The sequence below is a fragment of the Pseudochaenichthys georgianus genome, chromosome 14 (assembly GCF_902827115.2).
Source record: "Pseudochaenichthys georgianus chromosome 14, fPseGeo1.2, whole genome shotgun sequence".
NCBI classification, from domain to species: domain Eukaryota; kingdom Metazoa; phylum Chordata; class Actinopteri; order Perciformes; family Channichthyidae; genus Pseudochaenichthys; species Pseudochaenichthys georgianus.
This window is the reverse complement of record NC_047516.1, coordinates 12,360,327-12,382,677: the sequence shown is the minus strand read 5'-3', so window position 1 is coordinate 12,382,677 and position 22,351 is coordinate 12,360,327. Positions and strand designations below refer to the sequence as shown.

At 40.7% G+C, this 22,351-nt stretch overlaps 1 protein-coding gene across 7 annotated transcripts in view; it reads right to left on the bottom strand.

Moving 5' to 3' along the window:
* gabra1 (gamma-aminobutyric acid type A receptor subunit alpha1) overlaps positions 1-21,713 on the bottom strand; it is a 29,355-nt gene extending 7,642 nt beyond the window's left edge. Inside the window, exons 1-9 of one of the 7 annotated variants that reach the window (XM_034099187.2) lie at positions 21,374-21,713; positions 19,852-19,998; positions 18,985-19,087; positions 14,927-15,039; positions 13,874-13,941; positions 11,924-12,144; positions 10,501-10,583; positions 9,254-9,397; positions 8,242-8,394 (exon numbers count right to left, since the gene is read on the bottom strand). In XM_034099187.2, the coding sequence (XP_033955078.1) occupies positions 8,242-8,394; positions 9,254-9,397; positions 10,501-10,583; positions 11,924-12,144; positions 13,874-13,941; positions 14,927-15,039; positions 18,985-19,087; position 19,852 (886 nt within the window). In that variant the 5' untranslated portion in view covers positions 19,853-19,998; positions 21,374-21,713. Of the gene's footprint in view, positions 1-8,241; positions 8,395-9,253; positions 9,398-10,500; positions 10,584-11,923; positions 12,145-13,873; positions 13,942-14,926; positions 15,040-18,984; positions 19,088-19,851; positions 19,999-20,358; positions 20,454-20,530; positions 20,893-21,314 lie in introns of those variants that run through there. The other 6 variants (XM_071205414.1, XM_034099191.2, XM_034099192.2 and 3 more) reach the window with 6 other exon arrangements.
* Positions 21,714-22,351: the final 638 nt, after the last annotated feature.

Genomic DNA, 22,351 nt, shown 5'->3' with positions numbered 1-22,351 from the left:
GAAGCACTTTGGCAAACCCTCTGTTTTTAAAATGTGCTCTAGAAATAAAGTGGATTGGATTGGATTAATAGTGACACATGGCAAAGAAAGGGTTGGTGAATTATGATGAAAACATGGTTGTCACCAGGTGATCCTATGGTTTTTGATCTTAGAAAAACTCCTTTTTCAGAGTCTAAAGAGAACGTTAGTGTTTGTATTGGATTGCAATATATTTAAGAGTGTTTCTGTTGATGGATCCACCACCTACAGCCTGAATAAGCAGGTGGTACTGGGTTATCATGTGTCCTGAAATGTTACATTATAATCGTTCCACTCCTTCTTCCTCCGCAACTATGAAGAAGTGTTAAGAGATGAATCACAGACTACTCATTCTCCCACTCACTTTCACATGCTCTTGGCAGTACTGACTTGTTGCTGCGACATGAAGCGTAAAGGCGGATTGTTATGTTCTAATTAGACTGAACTAAATAAATAACTGGTCATTAACCAGTGAATAAGATACCTCTGATTGATTTACTGGATAGGCATAGTGGGTACACAGTGTGTGTCTACAGTTCTTGTATTCACTATGACTAAAAAGGGACTAACTAATCAGAGGTTTATTCTGACATAATGTATTGTCAAAATGTGTTTTTACTGTTCTTTTATTAGATTTCCCTAGATAAATATATATATCTTGTTTAGATGAAGAAAGGACATACAGCTACAGTATAATCAAGAGTATCAACTGCCTCATCATCATACATGGTGCATGTACATTGCATGAGCACTATATGTGAATGTCAAAAGAAAAGAAAAAAATATTCTGCAGTAAGTTCTATAAATTAAAATAGTTATGTGATGCACTACATTCCACACATGAGCATGTGCTGCACTGCACCCACTGCTAAGTAGGACATTGGATGTGTTGATACATTGTTATGGGAATGCATGGTGGCAGGAGATATTAAAATATTAAATGATGCTTAGTCACATATTCATACCAGATTTTCATACCCTCCATCCCAACCGAGAATTATGTTCATACAGTATAACTCATTTGTATTAGCTAAATAACATTTTGGGGGAATGTATGGTGCATTTTTCTATGAAATGTCACAAAACCATCACATTTAACTTAGCTGTTTCCTGACTACATTTGTCATTTGTTTTCCATCTAGGAATACAAACAACACACACACAACAGGAAAACTAAATTAGGTGCTTGGCTGGTACAGTAATGTCTTATGTTGAAAACGGCTTCCATTTTGTTCACATTTATATATATAGTATCTGTAGAGGACAAATTCAGCATGACTATGGTAGTACTACATTTGCTTATGTGAGAACTGGGCCGTTGGGTTGAAGAGTGATAATAAAAGGGAATGCTTAAAGGATGATATTTGTCAAAGTCAAGCGCTTTGTGTGACCTCTGCCAACACTAAGCCAACGGAAATGGTCTCATATGAGATCTAAATACTGCTGCAATGTTGACAACAATAATTTGTGCTTATGGCGTAAGGACATGCTGGAGTTAAAAACAAAGCACCTCTCATCCATTGCTTCTGTAGAGCTATAGCTGAGTGAAGGAAGATGCATAATGGGATATCAAACAACTAGATAAACCAAATATACATGTAGGAGGTAAAAATATATTTAGAGATACGTGGGTTACAGCATTAGGAAAGGATGGAGGCAGGTAAAGGAAGGTGAACGGAAAGATGGGAGGGCAACAGATTGGTGTCAATCTGTCAGGTACTTTGTTTGCCAGTAAATCAGTTAATTTTGTGGGGGAGGAGGAAGGCAGCACCATTGGGTATTACACAAGTCTTCACAATAGCGGCCCAATGCTTGAAATCATTTATACTTTGCTGTGTTTGACAAGCTCTGTTGTCATGGAAACAAGTCTTCCAACTCCTCCAAGATCTTAATACCACCAGAGGAAGAAAAGTAGCGATGAAATCTAAACGAAGCAGGAATTTGACAGATTGTTACGTGTTGGTTTGCTTTGTTGCTTGCACACAGTGATGTGTTGATGGTTTTATTTATCTTTGGTTACATTATTCTGCATAATATATCTATAAGCCTATGTATACTTGTGAATATGTGTGATGGATAGGTATGGATTTCCTACCTAGAGGAAAAATGTTACCCTTTGTCTGTTAACTGTGAGGCCTATTTAGGAATAATTTAGAACACTGGTTAGTTGATTCATTATAACATGACTCCAGAGCTGGTTTTAAATTACTCCATTTGACATGTTGTAACTAATAGACTTGAGGCTTTGAAGTATGTTAATGAACAAAGTCACTGATGTGGAAAGTTCTAACTGGATTAATAGTGGTGTAACTCAATTATTGAGAACCTTTCACTTTAATTTAGTTCACTGTACACAAACACAGGTTTGGCCTCTGTTTGCAGATTCACTTCGAGACACAAACTTGACAAAAAAATGGCAAGACATAGTGTAAGACGGTGCAAGGAAGCTAATGTGGGGAAACTAAATTAGAGATTTTATGGTGATTAATGACAAGGTGACTCAAACTATTTCAAGGTAGGGTGACTATCCCTGCTGCCTCAGGCAAGAACTCATTTTGATATGCATATATGCAGGCAATCAGTCCATATGTGCATTTTTAGAGAATATGGGGAGGATTATGTCTAATTGGTTAACAGGTTTCTGACACAGCAAGGTAAAGCTTATATATTTTTTGATTGAATGCCTATCAGGTTAATCAGTCTAGTTCAAATTAAGTGAAAAGCCATGGATAACAAAATAAATTTCTCCATGCATGGAAAGAAAATAAATAGACCTTTTTAGATCAACTTTATTGTCCCTTTTGGCCAAACGTTGTTCCTGCCTAAGGTGCTATAGGAGTTTTTGTTTATTATCATTACTGACTTTTCTGTCATTCTATGGTTTCCTTTTTTTCGGTTCCGATTGACAACTTGATTGACAACCCTTGAATGAAGCTTCTGGTAATCTGACCAATCTCAAGTCAGTGAGTAAAACATACTTTTCTCAGCCACTGGATTGCAGCCAAGCCACATATCTCACATCTGTGTGGTGGAGAGTAAGCCATCAGGAAAATGGCTGACTTCCCTCTACGCTTATGCTGCCTTGTTCCAGGCAGAAATGTTCCTCTGACAATGTTTTGACTGAGCAGCAAACCAAACATGACAATCAAAATGTGGGGCAAGGTCAAAAGGACATTGTGAAGTGGGATGCCTGCTCAATCCGAGAGTATTTAATCCTTTATGTGTGACATAAACTCTATTGAGAGGCCTGCTTGAATATACCTGCATTCACCTTCTGTCTAAAACACTACATTCAAGCAGCTTGACTCTTTACGGCCCGAAAGCCAGGTCTCTTCTGATTGGTCAATGTGTCTGTGCTCTCTGCGTTTTTGGCATCTCTGCACCATCATTGCAGCTGGGGTATGACTATGACTATATTACACTATAATGTCCGGAGGCTGGATAGCGGGCATACAACCACAGGATTCTGGCTAAAAACACTTGGTTAATCGATATATAAGATAAGAGATTGTTTAACATTAAATATAATTCTCCTATATTGAGCTTTGTGCCAGCTTAGTCTTTTTCAAGCATCAGCTTTGTCTATCCCCCCTTATCCAAGTGATTTGTTAATGTTGTAGGGAAACAAATAAAACAACTCTAGATTTAAAGAATTGAAAAATAAATAATATGCTGATTCACATAAGCTGCAAATGAACACCATTTTGAAAAACAGGTTGGCTGCATGAATATCAGAGAACAGTTTAGTCATAGTTGAGTATCTTTTCAGAGAATTTCAGATATAAAAACACAAAGGACCATATACTAATACATTAGTAAGGATACCAATATCAGGGTATAATTAGTAAAGTACAGTTTAGTAACCATCATTTGTAAAGACTGTTGATGAATTAAGACAATTTGTGTGTAGGGAGTTGTCAAACAAGTTGTATTCGTTCAACCAGTCCCTGGAGTAAAGCTGTCCTTTGTGGATGTCGATCAACATCTCCACTGTGCTCTGGCTACTTATTTATTCATGCCTTATCAATAACTGAAGCCTCAGGGGGGCCTGACTCAGAAACACATCTCATTCAGTGTCACTACATCACCTCTGATTTACATAAATGGAGAAATAAATCATGTTGATTGGCGTGTGAGTTAACTGACTGTGCCAACACCACAGCTGTGAGAACTGTACAACCCACACACATACACATGCACACACAAAAACATGCATGCGTGCGCAGACACGGTACATCGCTGCAGTGCCTACAATGTTGTCAGCAAGTAATCATGAATTTATGATCACCCACTGGCACACAACCAGCATATGCACGCAAAGCAAACAAATGCATGCGGTGACACATACACAGTCTCACTTGTGTGCATATACAATCACACACACACACACACACACACACACACACACACACACACACACACACACACACACACACACACACACACACACACACACACACACACACACACACACACACACACACACACACACACACACACACACACACACACACACACACACACACACACACACACACACACACACACACACACACACACACACACACACACACACACACACACACACACACACACACACACACACACACACACACACACACACACACACACACACACACACACACACGGTGTTATTCCTTAATGAGCCGATACATTAAACAGCATCATGGGAAAACTAATAAATACCCAGCCAATCACTTAAAGAGGAGAGGAAGAAGCAAGAGAATCTGAGCATTGCTTTCCCTGGCAGCTCAGAGACAGAGTGAGAGGGAGGGGAGGAGGGGAGGGGAGGGGAGGAGGGGGGAGGGGAAGTGAGACAGAGCACCATCAGTGGCTGTTTCCTTTTGGTTTTTATATTTTGGACTGCAAATAAATACAAAGCAAAACAGTCTTCCACTACACCAAACTGGCTCTAAACTAATCAGCCTCTTAATCGGCACAATGATAAATAAGATAACTGGACCCACTGCTGTGTTTTTAAATTGTCTATTCATCTGCAGGGAAAGCTTTAGGAGAAGAGATTTAGAGCAGCGGCTGTGATTCATAGTCGCAATGGCATTTAAACAGTGTTTGCAATGCCGTGCTTGTCCATGTTAATGGGGTTTCTGTGTCACATGTGGACATCTGTGCTGGAAGCATTAACCTGATCACATCAGTTGTAACAAGAGAACACATAGCATTACGGTAGTTGTTTGTTTATCCTAAGTATCCGTGCACCATTTGATACATTATGATGAAAACAAAGAGAAGTCAAACTGTGAAGAGGTGTCTGCAGGAGGAATGACTAAAGTGAATGTGTGCTATTTAGTTAGGACTCCTGCTGTAAATATAATAAAACAACACATGTTTGTTTTGCACTTTGAAAGGCTTGTCCAAACATTTAACACGGAGTGTTGTTGGCTTCATCTACGTATATATGTTAAAATAATGGCTTTTTGTCTTTCAGATATATGTGAGCTTTATGTAAATGTTTTTTCACAGCTTTATTAGGGTTGACAGGACCACTATGGAAAGAGCCATACTGCAGAGGTACAAATGGAAACAGTGGTGAATTGAATAGTCCTGTTTAAAGTGTTTTCTATTCTTTCATAGGCTGTGTTTATGATGGAAAACTTATTTGACCTTTGAAGGTTTAATTAATGACCAGTGTGGGCACGAGTGACGGTCCTCCAAAACTCCTGCTGTGAATACCCTTAATACAAATGCTCATACATGTTTATCATTTGTAGAGATTTGATGCACACGGCACACTGGGACTCTCGATTGATTCATATGCCCATGATGTGTTAAAGTGCTTTGTTGATTCATAAAAAGTTGACATTATTGAAAATCAAAAATATAAGATGGCTGTGCTGGTCTGATTATCATTTCAGTTATGTGGTTTATTAAACTATATTACTTTATTTGTGCTTAAAAGGTTATCATTAAGTGTTATATTTATTGTGGAACGGCTTGTGCACATAATGTATTGCACCGTGTTTAACTGTAACCTTTGTGTTAGTGTGACTGCATAGTGCTATGTCGGAAATGTTACAATGTAAGACCTTGTAAGAAGGATCACTGTGACTTGGGCAAGTCTGTACACTTGTAATCACATTTAGGTAATGAGGTGGCTTTCTGAAGGGACTACAAACCATTGTGTGTGTGTGCCTATCAGCATTCTGCATCTGTTCCTGTCGAGCTGCCTCTCTCAAAACTCTGACATCTGTCTGCCTCACATCATCATGCTGAATGTTTAAAGCACCGTTTACAAGCCCAGCTCTCAAAATAATCAATGTAAATAGGCAAGTTGCAACGAGACAAGTGGAACCAAAGGTGCGTAGTTCCCCTTGCACAGCAACATTGCAAGCAGTGAGACCGTAACCTCTATATAACATGAAAGCATTATTCCTGAGAATACATTGAACATTGCCAGAAACCATGTTATTAAGGTTGCGTTTTCCATATGATATACCACAATAAGGACACATTGTATAAAGGATTCTCTGAGCAAAGGCTGCTCAATGCACTCCTTCATCCTAATAGCACTAGACATATGTACAATGGTTTGATATACCACATAAATCCTTATCGCCAAAGGATTAAGATGGCAATGAAACATCCTGATTTGTCGGCTATGTCTTTTTAATGATTCATTTACAGCGATATTGATATTGTAACATCTTTGAAGAACACGCTCATTCATCTGCTGTCTCATATTAATCACATGGATGACCTACGTAGTATACTGGGATGCGGCGCTGCTCTGCGTATTCGCGAAAAGCGCGTACATGTGTTTATTCAACTGTGTGTGTGTGCGCATGTATGCACATCCTGCATTCATGTAATCTCATGAAGCAGAACCAGCAGTGATAGCATGAGGGACACACACATGCCCTAGATAGTTGTTCGAATCTAATCTAGGCCATCCTCATTTCCCCTCGACACGTGACGGGCACCGCAGGTAGCTTGCGGTGACACATGAAGATACTCACAACTCACACAAACAGACACCGAGACATTGCAGGAGTAAAAAAACATGCTGGAGACTGCGGAGCTGCAACTTTTGGAGTCTGAATTATTTTTTCTGTGAAAGCTCCTTAAGTAATAGGCAACGGGAGACACTGCCGTCCATGAGAGGAGGAGAGAGAGGGAGAAGGAGAGAGAGACAAGGAGAAGAGGAAGAAAGAGTGCAGGGTGAGGTAACTCAAGGACATTCTGCTGCTGCTGCTGCTGCTCTTTGCTGCTACAGAGCATGCTGCAGACTAGCAAGAGCTTTCCTGTTGGGTATGTAAGACCTTAGTGTGACAGGCAGACAGACACACACACGCACATACAGACACTTGCATACACACGCCCAAACACATGTGCACAACACACATAGGCCAGTCAGTGCGCACACACACCCACACACACATTGACACACACTTAGATCACAAACGCGCACACACTTGTAGGCAAACATTCCGAGCACGTAAATCCAAATTCACACTGAGCCTTGTGCTCGAATTTCTACCGCAGCCAGCCACCACTGATTAAAGCTCTTGTTCCCCTCACTGGTGCAGAGACAGAGGAGAATAGAGTGTATCGTACAATGACGTAATATATCCCGTCTTTGTTTAACATTTAATATCCTTTAAGGGAATAGTTTGACAATTTGGCAAATAGGCTTTCTAGCTTTTTTGTCTAGGATTAGATGAGAAGGTTGATACCACTGTGTTATCTCTGTGAGGTTGCCAGGCAACCAGCAGAGACACCAGGAAGACACTGTGCCCGTCCACTCTTCATGAAATTGTTACAGCATGTTGTCCTATTTTCATTTATATTCCATTTGAGTCAAAAAGCTCTTATTTAAAAATGCAATCAGATAATGTCAGAGTGACTTATGAAATAATGGATACTTTTTGTATCTCAGTGATATCTTTTTTCAAACCATGCAATATGTTTTAGAATTATGCAAAAACATGTTCTATCATTGGGCAACAATAACATAAGTGTAAAAACGGTGATGTAACCATTGTGAGGTCAAACCCTTACATCATTTCATGCGTTGATTTGATTATGACTCTTATTTAGTTTGTAGTCTTTCTCAACAGCATGCCTGATGTCAAGCCATCATATCTTTCACATTTATTTTCTCCACAACCAGATTTGAAAGCATCTGATGAAGTGCTCATTTCTCAAGCCACAGATGTTTAGAAGTGAGAAGAGCAGACAACTCACCAAAGACAGTCCTGGCAGGGACAGACTCTCTGTTGAGCCAGAAAGACACTTGGGAGAGGATGACTGTCATGATGCAGGGTAGATATGTCTGGATCACAAAGTAACCAATTTTCCTCTTCAGGTGGAAGTGGGTTGTCATCACGACATACTCTCCTGTAGTGGGCGGACAAAGGAAGTCAGAAAGAATGCACAGATACACTTTAAAATATATATGTTTAGAACATCTATTTTACTAGGGTTGCTTAAATGGATTGCTGTGCTCAGTTTAAGTATAGAGATATATTGGCATAGTTGTGGGTGTCATTCGTCAGAACAACTCAATACCAAGGCATGATCCATTTCATTAGGCAGTTACACCGGGTCGAACACATAATATGACTGTCAGAGGACCAGCACCGGAGGTTTATGTTATGGGTAAGGGTTATAGAAATATGTTGAGGCTTTTGAGGCTTTCAAAAGACGTAAATAACTGGAACAAATACAAAATAGAATGACTTTATACATCAACATTGCTTATTCAATCAAGCTTAGTCTATGCAGTCACTCGGGAGCTAATAAAGCAAAGCGCAGATTGGGGTCTTGGGCAGTAAGCATTACTTTCCGCCTGCAGCTAGCGTCACTCCAAACAGGTCACCCATTTGTATGCTGTCACTAATTTTTGCCACTATCAATGAAGAAAAGAGGAGGTGGGAAAAAGACGTGATGCCCAGTAGGGAAATTATAAATCTAGGCCATGGCATGTCATTTGTAAAGCGTCACACTGATGCCACTGACGTTGCAGATGAACTGTTGTAGCTGTGTCGAATGAACCGTTTCAGACCAGTAGTTGGTGCAGTGATTAGTTCCTGTGTAATTGTTTATGTAGGGAACGTCTTTCTACTGAGCTTTTTTGAATGGCCAATGCAGTGTTAACATTGAAATAAGGTTAAATCTGTAAACTCAAATGCATTTTTTATTTATTTCACAGTTAATAGTACCATTCTGATCACAGTGTTACATAACTAAAACCTACCTGTGCTGGACTGCACCACACCAGAATTCACATGCTGCCCCATCAAATCGTACTGGTTTAATCTGGACCCGTCCTCCGCCACCACCACGGAGTGTTCGGCCCCTCTGGTCCACACATACACCACCTCTGCTTGAGTGTAGGCATCTGGAAGGAAGAACGGAGCAAAAACCAATACATTATTTTGCTGCCGGTTGTCTGTTGTCATGTGTTGCTAGGGATGCCATTTGAAGAAAGAAAAGGACACATCTAAAGTGCGGTTCTCCACTAAAATCCCCTAGTTCCATTTTACCTCATCTTGTCTTCTTTCATCTCGTCTACTCTACTCTCATCTTAATTCTGCCTGTCTTGTCTCATTTGCTACTTAAGCACATTATTTTCTTTCACTTTGTTAGAGTGTCTGCTAACGTCATCTCCACTGATTTATGTAACACTCCTCAGGTCATGCTGTCTCATATTTTGCTGTCCTTTTTAAAACATTTAAGCATGCGTTGATGTGCTGCATTTTCACATCACGTCATGTCGTCCCTCTACTTGTAAGAAAACAAACACACAACCTCCCAACAGGACAACATGACCTTAAAACAGCAAAGCCAGTCTTTTCTCCCCTCCGGCCACCCAACCTGTCAAAGCTGCAGTGGGGCTCGACCACTGCAGAGGAAAGGATGGCTCGACCGCAGACTGCAGCATACAGAAGAGAGCTCATCACTGAAATATTTAGGGAGTGAGTTCAATTTAAAGGGGGGTTGATGCTCGGTCCTCTCACTCACGCTGTGCAGCTATCTGAAGAATGGTACAGAGACATTTTGACGTTCACTTCTCTTTCACTTTCGCAGTTTTTTTTGCATCCTGCTTTCTTCTCTGTTCTTGTCTGCGGCCTCAATCACTCTATATCTTGTTATGGCTTCTCAACGATGATGCAGGGTAGGGGTAGCTGTCAGCGGTGAGCAGCTGGTGTGATGTTCTGGAAACGTTACAAAGAGTGCTGCCTCGGATAAACACAGGTCTGTGCGCTGCACGCCTGCCAGGGTCTTGCAGGGTCCTGGCAGGGTTGAATGGGGGGACCAGAGGGGACTTGGCGGACAGTTCCTCTGGGAGAACAGCTGTTACCACACTGTCATCTCGTATCTGGGACTGGTGCGGGCTCACGCTTCCAGTTAGATAAAGTAGTGACAGTGTGTCAGAGAGGCATGTGTCTGTGTGGTGTGCATTTGTATGTAAGGTTGTGTGTGAGTGCAGCGGCCACTTACAGCTGCCAAATTTCAGTGGACAAGCATGGGCATCCATCGGGAAGTCTTCCAGGTGCATGGGGCATTCTGCTCTTACTGTAAGCCTAGAGAGATTCATACAGACATGGAGAGTGAATTAGAAAAAAACTAAACCGTAGCAAGCAAATAAGAAAAGAACAGCAAAGCCAGTAAGAAAGAAAGAAAGCGACAATGATGTCAAAAGGATGAAGAAGAGGATTGGAAGAATTAGGGCACAAAAATGACAATTCAAATTCAAGCACCACAAACATGTAATATATTACTTATTTATTTTTCTAAATCTCTGCACCAAACAGTTAAACAGCAGCTATACTTTACCCAAACCCACGGAAACGCTCCAGCTCCCTGAGCTGTGGGTTTCTATTTCCTGACAGCTTGGTGAAAAACAGCTCGTCGGGCCACCCGTGACACACTAATCTCCCATCCATCCCGCATCTCGCTCATCTGTGACAGCAATATGGGCTCCGCCTCCACCCCCTCCCCCTGCTGGATAACATGCTAAAACAAATGTTTTACAATCCTTGACTCAGACACCTCACATTAGCATCACCCTGCAGTGTGCGTCAAGGTTTGTGCCGTCTCTGAGGCTTTTATTTACCCGCATTCTGCCGAAGGATACAGAGGTGCCACGACTTGTTCTAAACTCATCTCAGCTGGTAATACACCTTATCTTCCCGCTCGCAACTGTCCCGTAGAATCCCCAAAGCAATAAATCATAACAGGATCAAACTATTTCATTTTTCCTGGTGAACACTACAATGGAAAAATGACAAATTGTTGTGTATGTATGTGGTGCACAGCACTTCTAAATGGCTGACCATAATCTTAGAACAATACGTAATATAAAATGATATATAAAATAGAGAGAATATACATTTAGAAGACTAATGAATCATCTTTGTGTGAGAAGGACAGTATGCAGCACTATAATAATACTGCCTTTTTTTTTACAGATAGAAGCAATCTACCTCAGAACATTCACTCAATGAAAATGTTTAATAAATAGCCTAAAAATAAAGCTGGTCATTCTTTTCATTTTAGTCCTATTAATAAATTACATTTTAAATTACCAAGATTAAAACCAACAGTAAAGCCAGAAAACCCTTTTCCCTCTGTGCCACAAATCTTCTGAAATGTCCAAATACTATTAAGAACACATCAATAAACATCACCCTTTGACTGGGTGACACTTTCCTTCTTCTCCATGCATATAGGCAATGAAATGTATCATTACTCAATTACACATACATTGCTCTGGTGCCACAAATACATAGAAGCACACCACTTGTGTATTTACTCACAGCTGAAAAATGGTGCCTACAGAATGCACTATTTCATTCAGTTTGAGTAATATAAGACTTTCAGCATCAGCTCTAAACCAGTTTTTTAAATCCAGTCAGCCTACCTCATGGTGTACAGCAGAGTTCCTTCCTCTGTAATTCGCAGCAGCTTGTTCGGCATGGTCATGTTGTGAGCCACGGACTTCTTGCCGTTGTGGAAGAAGGTATCGGGGGTCCAGATCTTGCTGGCCATCAGGTTGTTGAGACGTAGCACGGCCATGGGGCCTTGGAACTTTAACCTTTCATCCTTCCAGCTCTGTCTGAAGAAGACATCAATAGTGTACTCCTATGGGTGCAAAGAAATATAAAAAAAGAAATATAAAAGTCAAGAAGGAAACAAAAAACATCCCCCCCAACCCGGTAGCTGTTTTATTTCCACCTCCATCTACTGCTGCTGGCTCAAGATGCTGAGTAACCTTATTTTTCTACTTTTTTTGCAATGTTTCTTTTTCTGATCCTCATGTCACTTTGACTTTCTCATGTTAGTCTTGGCCTTGTTTCCCTGCTGGTAGCTGTCTCTTCGTGTTAAAGCCTTTGACAAATATAGCGAGGATCTTGTGGACGGGGGTGCATGGTTTCCTGGCTGGTATCTTTTATAAAAGAATGCCTCTAATGTTAAGTATAGTAATTGTTCTCTATTTTTATTTAGTTATATGTTAGGTTGCTTTTTCTATTAAATGTTGACACAATTTTGACACAATTATGGTCAGTGTAATGGCATGTATGCAAATGGGGCATTGTTTGGAAGTGCCAAACATGATCATTGTTAGCATTTGTCTTTAGGGAAACTTCTTCGCTTAGTAATCTAAATTATAATGGACACAAAAAGGAAGCACTGGACAACAAAATTAGGAAGACATTTCATTTTGAAGGCAGCTAATGACTATAGCTGAGAGCAGATTCTAATGGTTCCACATGACTGCCCGGCACAGTAAAGAGAGGCTGTAAAAATTACAGCGCAGCCTGTTTTTCTTTTGTTCTCTTATTCCCCCATTCCACTTGGCCCACGTAGATAATTAGTGTGAGCTGAAACAGAGCTGTGAGGTAATACAGGGGGATAGGGAAAGGCTGGAGATGGAGAAATTGTTCTTCGGCTTTCCATCTGGCCTTATAACACAGCAGAAAAACAGTCCTGGCCCGCATGTCAGCCACTGCAATTAACTGAGATTATGTCAAATAGAGTACCACACTTTACGTGCAGATAACAGAAGTCCTTTCTTTTTTTAAAGCGGTAAAGGAGAGGCAGTGAGACATTTGGATGAGATTCATTGGTTTCCAGTGCAGAGAGTAAAGATCAGATCATGCTCATGTTGGAGCGGCCCACAGCTTTTTTTTAAGGTAGTACACTGAAGAAGACTAAGCAAAACATAAATATGATGACTCATATTTGTAGGTAGCATTTTATTTCAATATGGAATCGTAGCTTATTATTTGTATTGCCATCTACTGCCAAATAATATCACTATTTTGTAATGACTAGAAAAATCCATTTGGAATATGATAACAGCTTGAATTTAAAAATAAAAGCAATACATAACATATTGGTTGTGCTATGTTTGCCCTGTAATTACATTTGGCCCTTTAATTACTTTTACATTACAGCACATTCAGTTCTTCAATTGTAATATATTGTTAGTTAGCTCTGTATTTTTTAGTAGAGACAGATCAGCATATGTGTAGACCCGAACATTATTAGTATTATTATTATTTATTTTTTACATTCAACTTTTTTTAAAACTTGTTTAGGGTCAAATTTGAAAGCATATATCAACACATCAAAGTCACATGCAGTCGTATTAACGAGACGGGTTACGAACCATGCACAAGGAAATATATTTCACACATGTAACAGTTTTATTAACAAATCAGGAGTTAATGGAATCGATCATCAAATGAATACTTATTTGACAGTTTACACAACAGTCTGCCTGGAGAGTTTATAAGACAGGGGTGAGGGTGGAGGAACAGGGAAAGGGGGCAACTGGTGACATTTAAAGAAGCAAAAAGAGTCTTACCATCTCATGATCCGAAACTGGCCCAATACTAGTCACGAAAATGTCAGTCTTGACTTCAGTTACACGCTCTGTTGAAGCAGGAAATTGCCAGAGTGAGTGACTATCAGTGGCATTCATTAGCCCCTAACTACCTGTTAATACAAGCCGACCTGGCTGTAGCCTCTGATCCATTCAACATTATGTAACACATTTACACACACATAAATTGGAAAAATAAAAACACACCACAATAAAAACGTCCATTTTGTAGATCGATAACCATTTCTGCTGGTATTGGTTTCAGTGTCAGCTCCATTACCGTGCCAGTGGTTCAATCCCTTCATAAATGTGCACATTGCTGTGTTACTGAATATATACCACTCTGGTCCCATAATACTGAGAACCAAAATGGGTCTGCTGGGGATTCAATTGGAGTTGGTGGCAGAGGCGATGCATGGGTTAGGGTTGGTTTCTTGCGATTCTGAAACTAAAATACGACATGATTTATGAATGATACCTATCATAATACATAATTTCTTCCCCTCAGCTGCTTAACTTTTAGCAGGCTTGGTTTTATTCGCCTGTCGGTTTGATGCCTGCTACATCACACAGTCCTCGGTGTCCTTCACACACCAATTCTCCCATTATCTCTCCTCTTTTTTCCCTTTACTCTGTTCTTTCCTATTCTCTATTTTTCTCATGTTCCATTATCTGGATCTGTCTCAGTCTCCCTGACATTTTGTTTCTCTCTCTTACAATGGTCAGTTGACAATAGAGTGAAGAGCAGCCGATGAAATGTCATTCACTGTGTTATATTAGAAGTCCTGGCTTTATGGCAATTCACTGTTTTACAAAAGCTGCAGTTGAAGAATAAGTCTCCCGTTCTTTTTTTCAATTATCACACACACAATCTGACAGTCAAAGCAAACCCACCTCCACAAGATGTAGTCATGTGGATATTTCTATTTGTCGTCATGTGAAAATAAAGCTATTTGTAGAGGTTTTTTCCAATGACATTTGAAAAAAAGAAAAATATTCAAACAGTCACTGTGAGGGAAAAAAGGGTTTACTGACCTCCTAGTCCTGGCCTGAGGCGATTGTCATAGCCATCCAGAAGGCTGTCTAAGATCTTGGTGAACACTGTAGTGTTATCTTTCTGTTCATCTGTCATGCCGTTCGTCCCAGAGCTGGCAAAGCAAAGAATAAGATTTAAAGTCATCACAGTTAGAGTCCAAAACCACATTCAAATCTTCCAAAAGAGTAAGAACAAACTCTGAATATGAATCATACTGTATATCAAGACAAAAAAGAAAGATCCCTGCTTTGTAGTTAGCAGGACAGCTCTGTTGAAAAAATGGACAAAATTGCCGCATTTTACTGCTGTTGCCAAAGGGCAGATAATCCTGTATTATCCCTTCGGAAAGTGTGACGAGTGTTAAAGTTATTTTCATCCAAATGTGAAAATGGGCATGCAAGCACACATGAGCGTGCACCCACACGCAGACACAATCTCACAGAGAGAATAGAGAAATCATAATACATTATTTATACCATAATATGGTCTTTCAGACTACAAAGGCCTTGCTGAATGTGCTTTATGAACAACATGAAACAAAATGCTAAGAGAAATGCCGAAAACAGTGACAATCAGTAATTGCAAGAGCAGAGTTAGAAGCATCTCCCCGCATAAATATTTCAACACACTCATAATCAGGAATATGGCCCCTAATTACATCGTATAAAGGCAGGATACGACAGGAAAGTGTGTGTGTGTGTTCTCACACCCGAATAAAGGAATGCATGGCTTAGGGTCTACGCACAAGCTTTGGTACATACCATGCATTTGTTTGCATGTGGGTTAGGGCTGATAATAATCAGATGAAAGTCTCTCACGAGGCATTGTATGCCTCTAAGGAATCATCCTCTCCCTCTTTTTATGCCAATAGCATTTGGTTTGATTGCATCGTAAATAAACAGAAAGTGTTTGGAAACAAGCTCTGCAAGCTTAACTGCTCCAAGGAGAGGGAGAGGTCATCAAGATTATTTAGCAGGGACCTGCAACGGGAGGGTTGGAAAAGTAGGAGGGATGGAAAGTGGCTTCTGGAGAAACATGTGAGTAAAGCTCCAAAGAAAGACAAAGAAAATAAAAAAAGATGGGAGATAAAAAGATGGATGTGAGGCGGATAAAAGGAAGAAGAGCGAGGTTGGGAAAAGGTTAGGAAATTAAAGTGTAAACAGTTCATGTTCAAAGCTGTTGGATTGAACACGAGCCGCTAAACATTTTGCTTTCTAAATAAGGCTGCCACATCCGCATCACACGCGGATTTGTATACAAATGGTTAATGTGTTTTTCTCAGCAACCGATTTTGCTCAATTTGCAAGCGTCCTTCCATCTGCCAAAAAAAGGCAACTATCTGAGCCAGCATTTAAACTGTGGAAACTGCAATGAGCAATTTTGTTTAACGTCAGTCTTGAAGGTAACAGCTTTGAAATATTCACATTCAAAACAATAACTGGTCTGTTTTGTTTTGTTTGGTCTTGGTAGCCAATTATGTATATACAAAAACATAACTTGCATCCATTAACAGGCTCAAATAAAACACAATCTCCTCTTCCCTTCCTTATTGTAATTTCCCCCTATGTGGGACGAAAAAGGAATTTTGATTCTGATTATTATTCATACTTTTCATATTCATTAAGGCAATTTGAATTTGCCCTATATCAGAACAAAACACCAAAGCAGTTTTTCGTCCACTCCAAGGGTTACGGTCCTTTTGTAATTCTCTCCACCAACCGAGAAAAAAGCCAGGATGTCCTGTATTTCCTTCAAGTTCAACAATAATTAAAACGTACTTAAATACACGAAAATACAAGGAAAACAAATCAAAGTCAAAAAAAGTGATTAATAATCAGTGGAAAAAACACTTTTTATAAGGTTTACTCTTTGACCTTGCAGTCTTTGAATGAAAGGCTGCTGTTCTTTTCATTGGTTTAAGGTACTGACAAGTCATAATCTATAGTAGAAAGCAACCATTTTACACATTAGGAACTGATGAAATAGAACATGGTTTTTTTTAAAGATAGACATTTTTTTTCACAGTGTAAATAGGAAATACAGGTGGTTGGGGGGTTGTATGTCAAGGAAAAGAAAAGAAAGCAGAGAGGAAAGGTGATGTGGAAGAATACACATGTTTATCAGCCAGGGGCCACTTCCTCATAAAACATTGTACACCATCCCCATCTACAGGTCATCTGAACAGCAACAGTGCCTTTCACACTCACTTTGTCAATGTCTCTCTTTCACTCTCTCCCCTTTTCTCCATTTTACTGTAAATCTCTCTCTCTCTCTTCCTCCCTCTCAGTCCCCTTCGCTCTTGTCACTCGGATATCTAATTATAAGGCAATTTCTTTCGTTGGCAACATACTGTAGCAGAGTGCTAGGTCTTCCTGATTAGCGTGTCTTGTTGAAATCCCCAAGGTGTGTACGTCTGGGTGTGTGTGTGTGTGTGTGTGTGTGTGTGTGTGTGTGTGTGTGTGTGTGTGTGTGTGTGTGTGTGTGTGTGTGTGTGTGTGTGTGTGTGTGTGTGCGCGCGTGTGAGATTCTGTATTTGACTTCAAAAGAGGGACTGGATTATACAGTACATCTTTCGGTGATAATTGCTTTGCAGATTGCAGTGACAGTTCCCCAGTAAAGTAATCAGTACTTTTACATTTCCTCTAATGTGCTCAACATTTAGCATATCAGACCCAGTAAATCAAACCTTCCATTTGTTAGTCAGTATCCAAAACCTTAGCTACAACCTTAATGAATCAGTTCAATCAAACCAGTGGGAAATCATGACGCATTGTAGTTCATCATACATTTAAAATAGGACATGCAGGTTCCATCTGTGTTCTGCTCTCGCTCAGGGCGTGTAAGATGAAACATGTACTTTGTACTATATGCATGTGTGTGTTTGTGGTGTAGTTGTTGTCACTAAGAGAGAAGCGAGCTGGTCCATCTCAAGACATCGCCATTCAAGTGAACTGCCTCTGACAGTTCTACTGAATAATTCAACCATGCAGAAAAGCCTGATCTCTTGAGTCTCTCCAAGATTACGAAAGAGCTAAAATGATCTCATGCCATTGCAACAGCTAATGAATTGCATGTTTGGTGTTTTATTTTTGACTGTAAATAGTGTGCGTTCTTTTTTAATGTAGGGGTCAATGTCAAAATGATCCACGTTAATCCAAAGAGTGTTGTCAGATTAGGATATTTTGAGGTTTGCTACATAGGAATGGCTGCCCAGCATTTGACTCCAGTGGGAATTATTGCAGACATATGACAGTGAGTTACTGCCACCTCTTATCCAATCACTCTCCGTCTTCCCCTCAATATGTTTGTCTACTTCTTGTTAGACGACATCCAGACATTGAGATGTGTGTTGGAACATCAACCCTACCATCCCCACAGTCACAGTCAGAAACACGTGCACACATCATGCCAATTGCCCCAATGCAACACACATCACCCACTGTCCACAGTCTATAGGTCTGAGAACTGAGAATGTAGATGTTGTCCCACAAGACTAGCGAAGGAAAAAAGGGGAGGAAGAAGGTTGTGATTTTGGCTTCTAACCTCTTCCCTGCGTTGCATTTCTTATTGCCTCCATGCAACTCTAAGCATGGTGTCCTGTTACAACCACAGTGAATTTGCTTTGTAAGGGTGTAACCCAATATACCGAACACTAGGCAGGAAGATATAATTGAAACTCAGCAGGTGTACCACCATTTGCCTCCTTCGCTGGCTGACTGATTTACTGACATATTTACTAGCAAGTAGACCATTGGCAAGAACTGAGACCAATAATAAACTGTAATTCTCCTCCAACAAAAGTGCATTCAACACAAGGTGGTCTTTAGAGTTTGTCCTCCAAATGTCACTAGGCACAATCACATCATTCCATTAACATCTCAATCATATAACAATATTTAAATCCACTGACCGTTTATCTCTAACTCTGCAAAAGGCTTCAAAACCAAATCATATGAAAAGTGTGCATGTCGAGTGTGGCGGTCATATATTTAGGATTATCCAATGATCCTAATGAAACATACATACATGCATTTGTAAATAAAAGTTTTGTTCTTACCTTTTCCCACCTAGAACGCTGTTGGACACAAGTAAGGAAGCCCACAGACACAGAAAGGCCGTCCTGCTCCGTCCACCCATAGTTGCGTTATGAGGACCTCTCACTGTTGGAGGTCAAAGAGAGGGATAATTGACATCATTACCAAGTCATGTGAGTTAATGTTCCACCATTAACCCAAACATCTCTTCTCTTCAAGAGTCAACAAACATGCAGATGTGTTAAACACAAACAGCTATTGTGTAGATAAAGGCTTGTTCCTTAAAAGATTAGGCTGTTGGTCCCTTGCTCTTAATTCACAGATTCGTTGACGGCACATAAATCAAACCAAATGGCCCTGCCACATGCATTGGGCCATCACATGCCACTTGACACACGCACCCGCCAAATATATCACATCATCATTTTAAACGATGTGTCACATTGACAGACACCATAACTATGTGGGGGATCGAATTTAAATAGCAGCTCAGCATTTCGATCATCAGAAAGGGACCCAGTGGAAACACGACTTTCATAACTGACGCGCACAACACACGCATACGATATGGCTGCATCTGTAGCGCATAATAATTAAGACAAAATAATAAGGCAACACATCATCGACCACATAACACCCTGTGTGAGCTCGTAGCACCTGTACACAGCCTCCTCTAATGCCCTGCAATGTGAACAGCGCGTTACCGCAATATCAAACCAAATCCACCTAAAAAAAACAGAGTTCGCGTCCTCCTCAATCATTAAGCAATAATGTCAGCCGGTTCATAAAGTATGTAAGAAATTTGCCTGCTCTAGTGTTCATGCAAAACACATTCACGGTCAATTTTTGAAGGGATAATCGATGTGTCCACGCGAAGACCAATTACTTACTTATAGAAAAGCGCTAAACCATTTCACACACGACCACAGAATCCTGCCGCGAAACACAGCCCACATAGAAGATAATGCCCCTGCGACTTGCTTGTGATGTTCCAAGGTGCACTGGGAGTGGATGGGAGTCAGTGGACGTACAATGATCTGATAAAATGAAATAAAAATGAAATAAATCCTTTGGTTGACAAGGATTTGACAAAGCGGGGATGATGCAGATTAACGATTGGATCAGAAAATCCCGCACAGGCACACTTTAACACTCTAAGTTATTCAGAGGAAATGTCACCCTCTTCCCTACAATACATGCACATAGTCGAGCTGGGTAGACATTAAGCATGCAACTGGCATCCCTGCAAGGTTGCTCTAAATGCATGCATGGCGATCCAATTGGTGCGTGGCGGAGTAATTAAGCAAATGTACGTTGATGCTGTTTTATTTTGAGCGCGGTCCGTGATGATGTCTCCCGTTTAAAACATCAAATGGTTCTTCTTTGCCATAACATACCCGTTAAACGGTCCTAATTTCGACGACGAACTCCCCTTCTCCCCAATAAAACTGGTCTTCGTTTCTAGCGGTGTCCAGCAACACAAACCATCCCTTTCTAAATACGAGTGTTACTCCCCTCTCTCCTTCTTCTGCCTGATAAAAAGGCAAGAAAATTGAGAATATCACTTACAGCTGACGAGTCGGGGTATATTCGGTGTCCGCTGGCTATATCCCCAAACTTTTGAGAATATCTTTTCTAGCCGGACTGAATGAGAAAGATCCTCTGTGATCTCAGATCTGACGAATTTTAGCTTGAGGCTGGAGAAGCGGCTGCTGACGATATGCGCAGGTCTCTCTCACTGTTCATTGGTGCTGCTGTAGTGAGTTGAACTCTCTCAGTCTGTCGGCAGCAACACAAATGTTCCACTAAACTAACACATCTGGTCTATGGACCGAGGTCCCTATCCAAAATAACGGTTAGTTCATCAATAGTGCCTGTAAATAAAGTGCATGGCAAACAGACTGTGTCCAAGCGCAGACCATTTAATTTTGGAATAGGCTGAACCAACCTAATATAAAGACTAGCCCGCCCATTTTATATGCAGCACAATTTAACTTCCACTGCTGTCGCCCCTAATCTCTTTTTAGTGGCTGCCATACAAAAATGCTCTTACATTTTCAACTGGGATCCCTTGTTTTTCCCCCATCGCGCTTTCTCTGTCTCGCTCCTATAGGCTACGTGATGATTTCCGAGGAGATAAAACTGACATACATCAAAAGACCGTTGAAAAACCCAAGAAAGCTAGGGCATCTAATTGACATGAGTAACAGTCATAAAACGGACAGTGACTATTTACGATGAAGCAAAAAAGAAGCGAATGAAACACGAATGGATTACACGGTTTCGGATACGCGCGCACACAAGCAAGGGGAAAAGACACCTCCAAAATGTAAAGAAAATCGTGTTCCCTCACCAGCTTGCACTGATGAGACGAGCCTCTCTCTGCAATAAAATCCTCTTCGAATCACTCACCGTATCACTCACCGTCTCCTAAAAGCCTGCGTTTCGCATCGAGACAACCGCACTGTGTCTCAGTTTACAGCCAAATATTCTGCTGCTACAGCCGCGCCACTCCACACTGAGCTGAGAACGGCGAGGAGCGCTGAGCCGCGTGCATCTGCAAGGCAAGGAAAAAAAAAATTGGGCTGATGATACCCAGCGTATATTTTTGTAGTCATCTGCGTATTTCAAGTTAAACTACAAATCAGAAGACATTTTCATCTCTAAGGACTACAGCAGGAGGCATAAAAGGAAAACAAGAACATTATTATGGGCAGTTTATATCACATCAGCGTAATTCATGGTTGCATAAGCCTCCTATAAATCCCAGCTGTTGATTTGGGAATGCTTTTGACAGAGGAATAACTCATTTTTCGCCTTCAGTTCTGACTGGGGGTTTATTTTCATCAGAGCAGGCAGTGTAGTCACGTCAGTCTGGTCTGCAGTGCAACGTTTCCTCAGTGTGCGTGTTTGTGTGTATGTATGTTGCCTCCTCGCGCGTAGTTAAAGTAGTGGATGAGCGTTATAGTTATGAGGGACGTCATTGGCTTATACGTGCCTCTGTATTCTATCATCCATCTATCTATTTATCTATCTGAGATTGTTCCATGCACGTTCAGGACAAACATTATAGAAACATTGTGAAACCTTAAAATAATGACACAAATGACAAGAAATCAACCCGAATGTTTTGACATGGACTTCTCCCCTCTCTTATTGAGCTCTTCTCATACTGTTCCTATAACCTGATGCTGTGGTTGCACGCGCACATTTCTTGACTAATGACAACAAGAAACCCCTCCACAACCCCACCGAGCTCCTCCCGCAGAATTAATGCTATTGTAATGCAAGTGGAGTATCATTTCAAGCTGCTTCCCTCCTCCTTAAAGCCAGACGCAACCGCTGCATGTGACTCGATTTGCCTGTGCGCGCGCGTGCACGTGCGGGCAT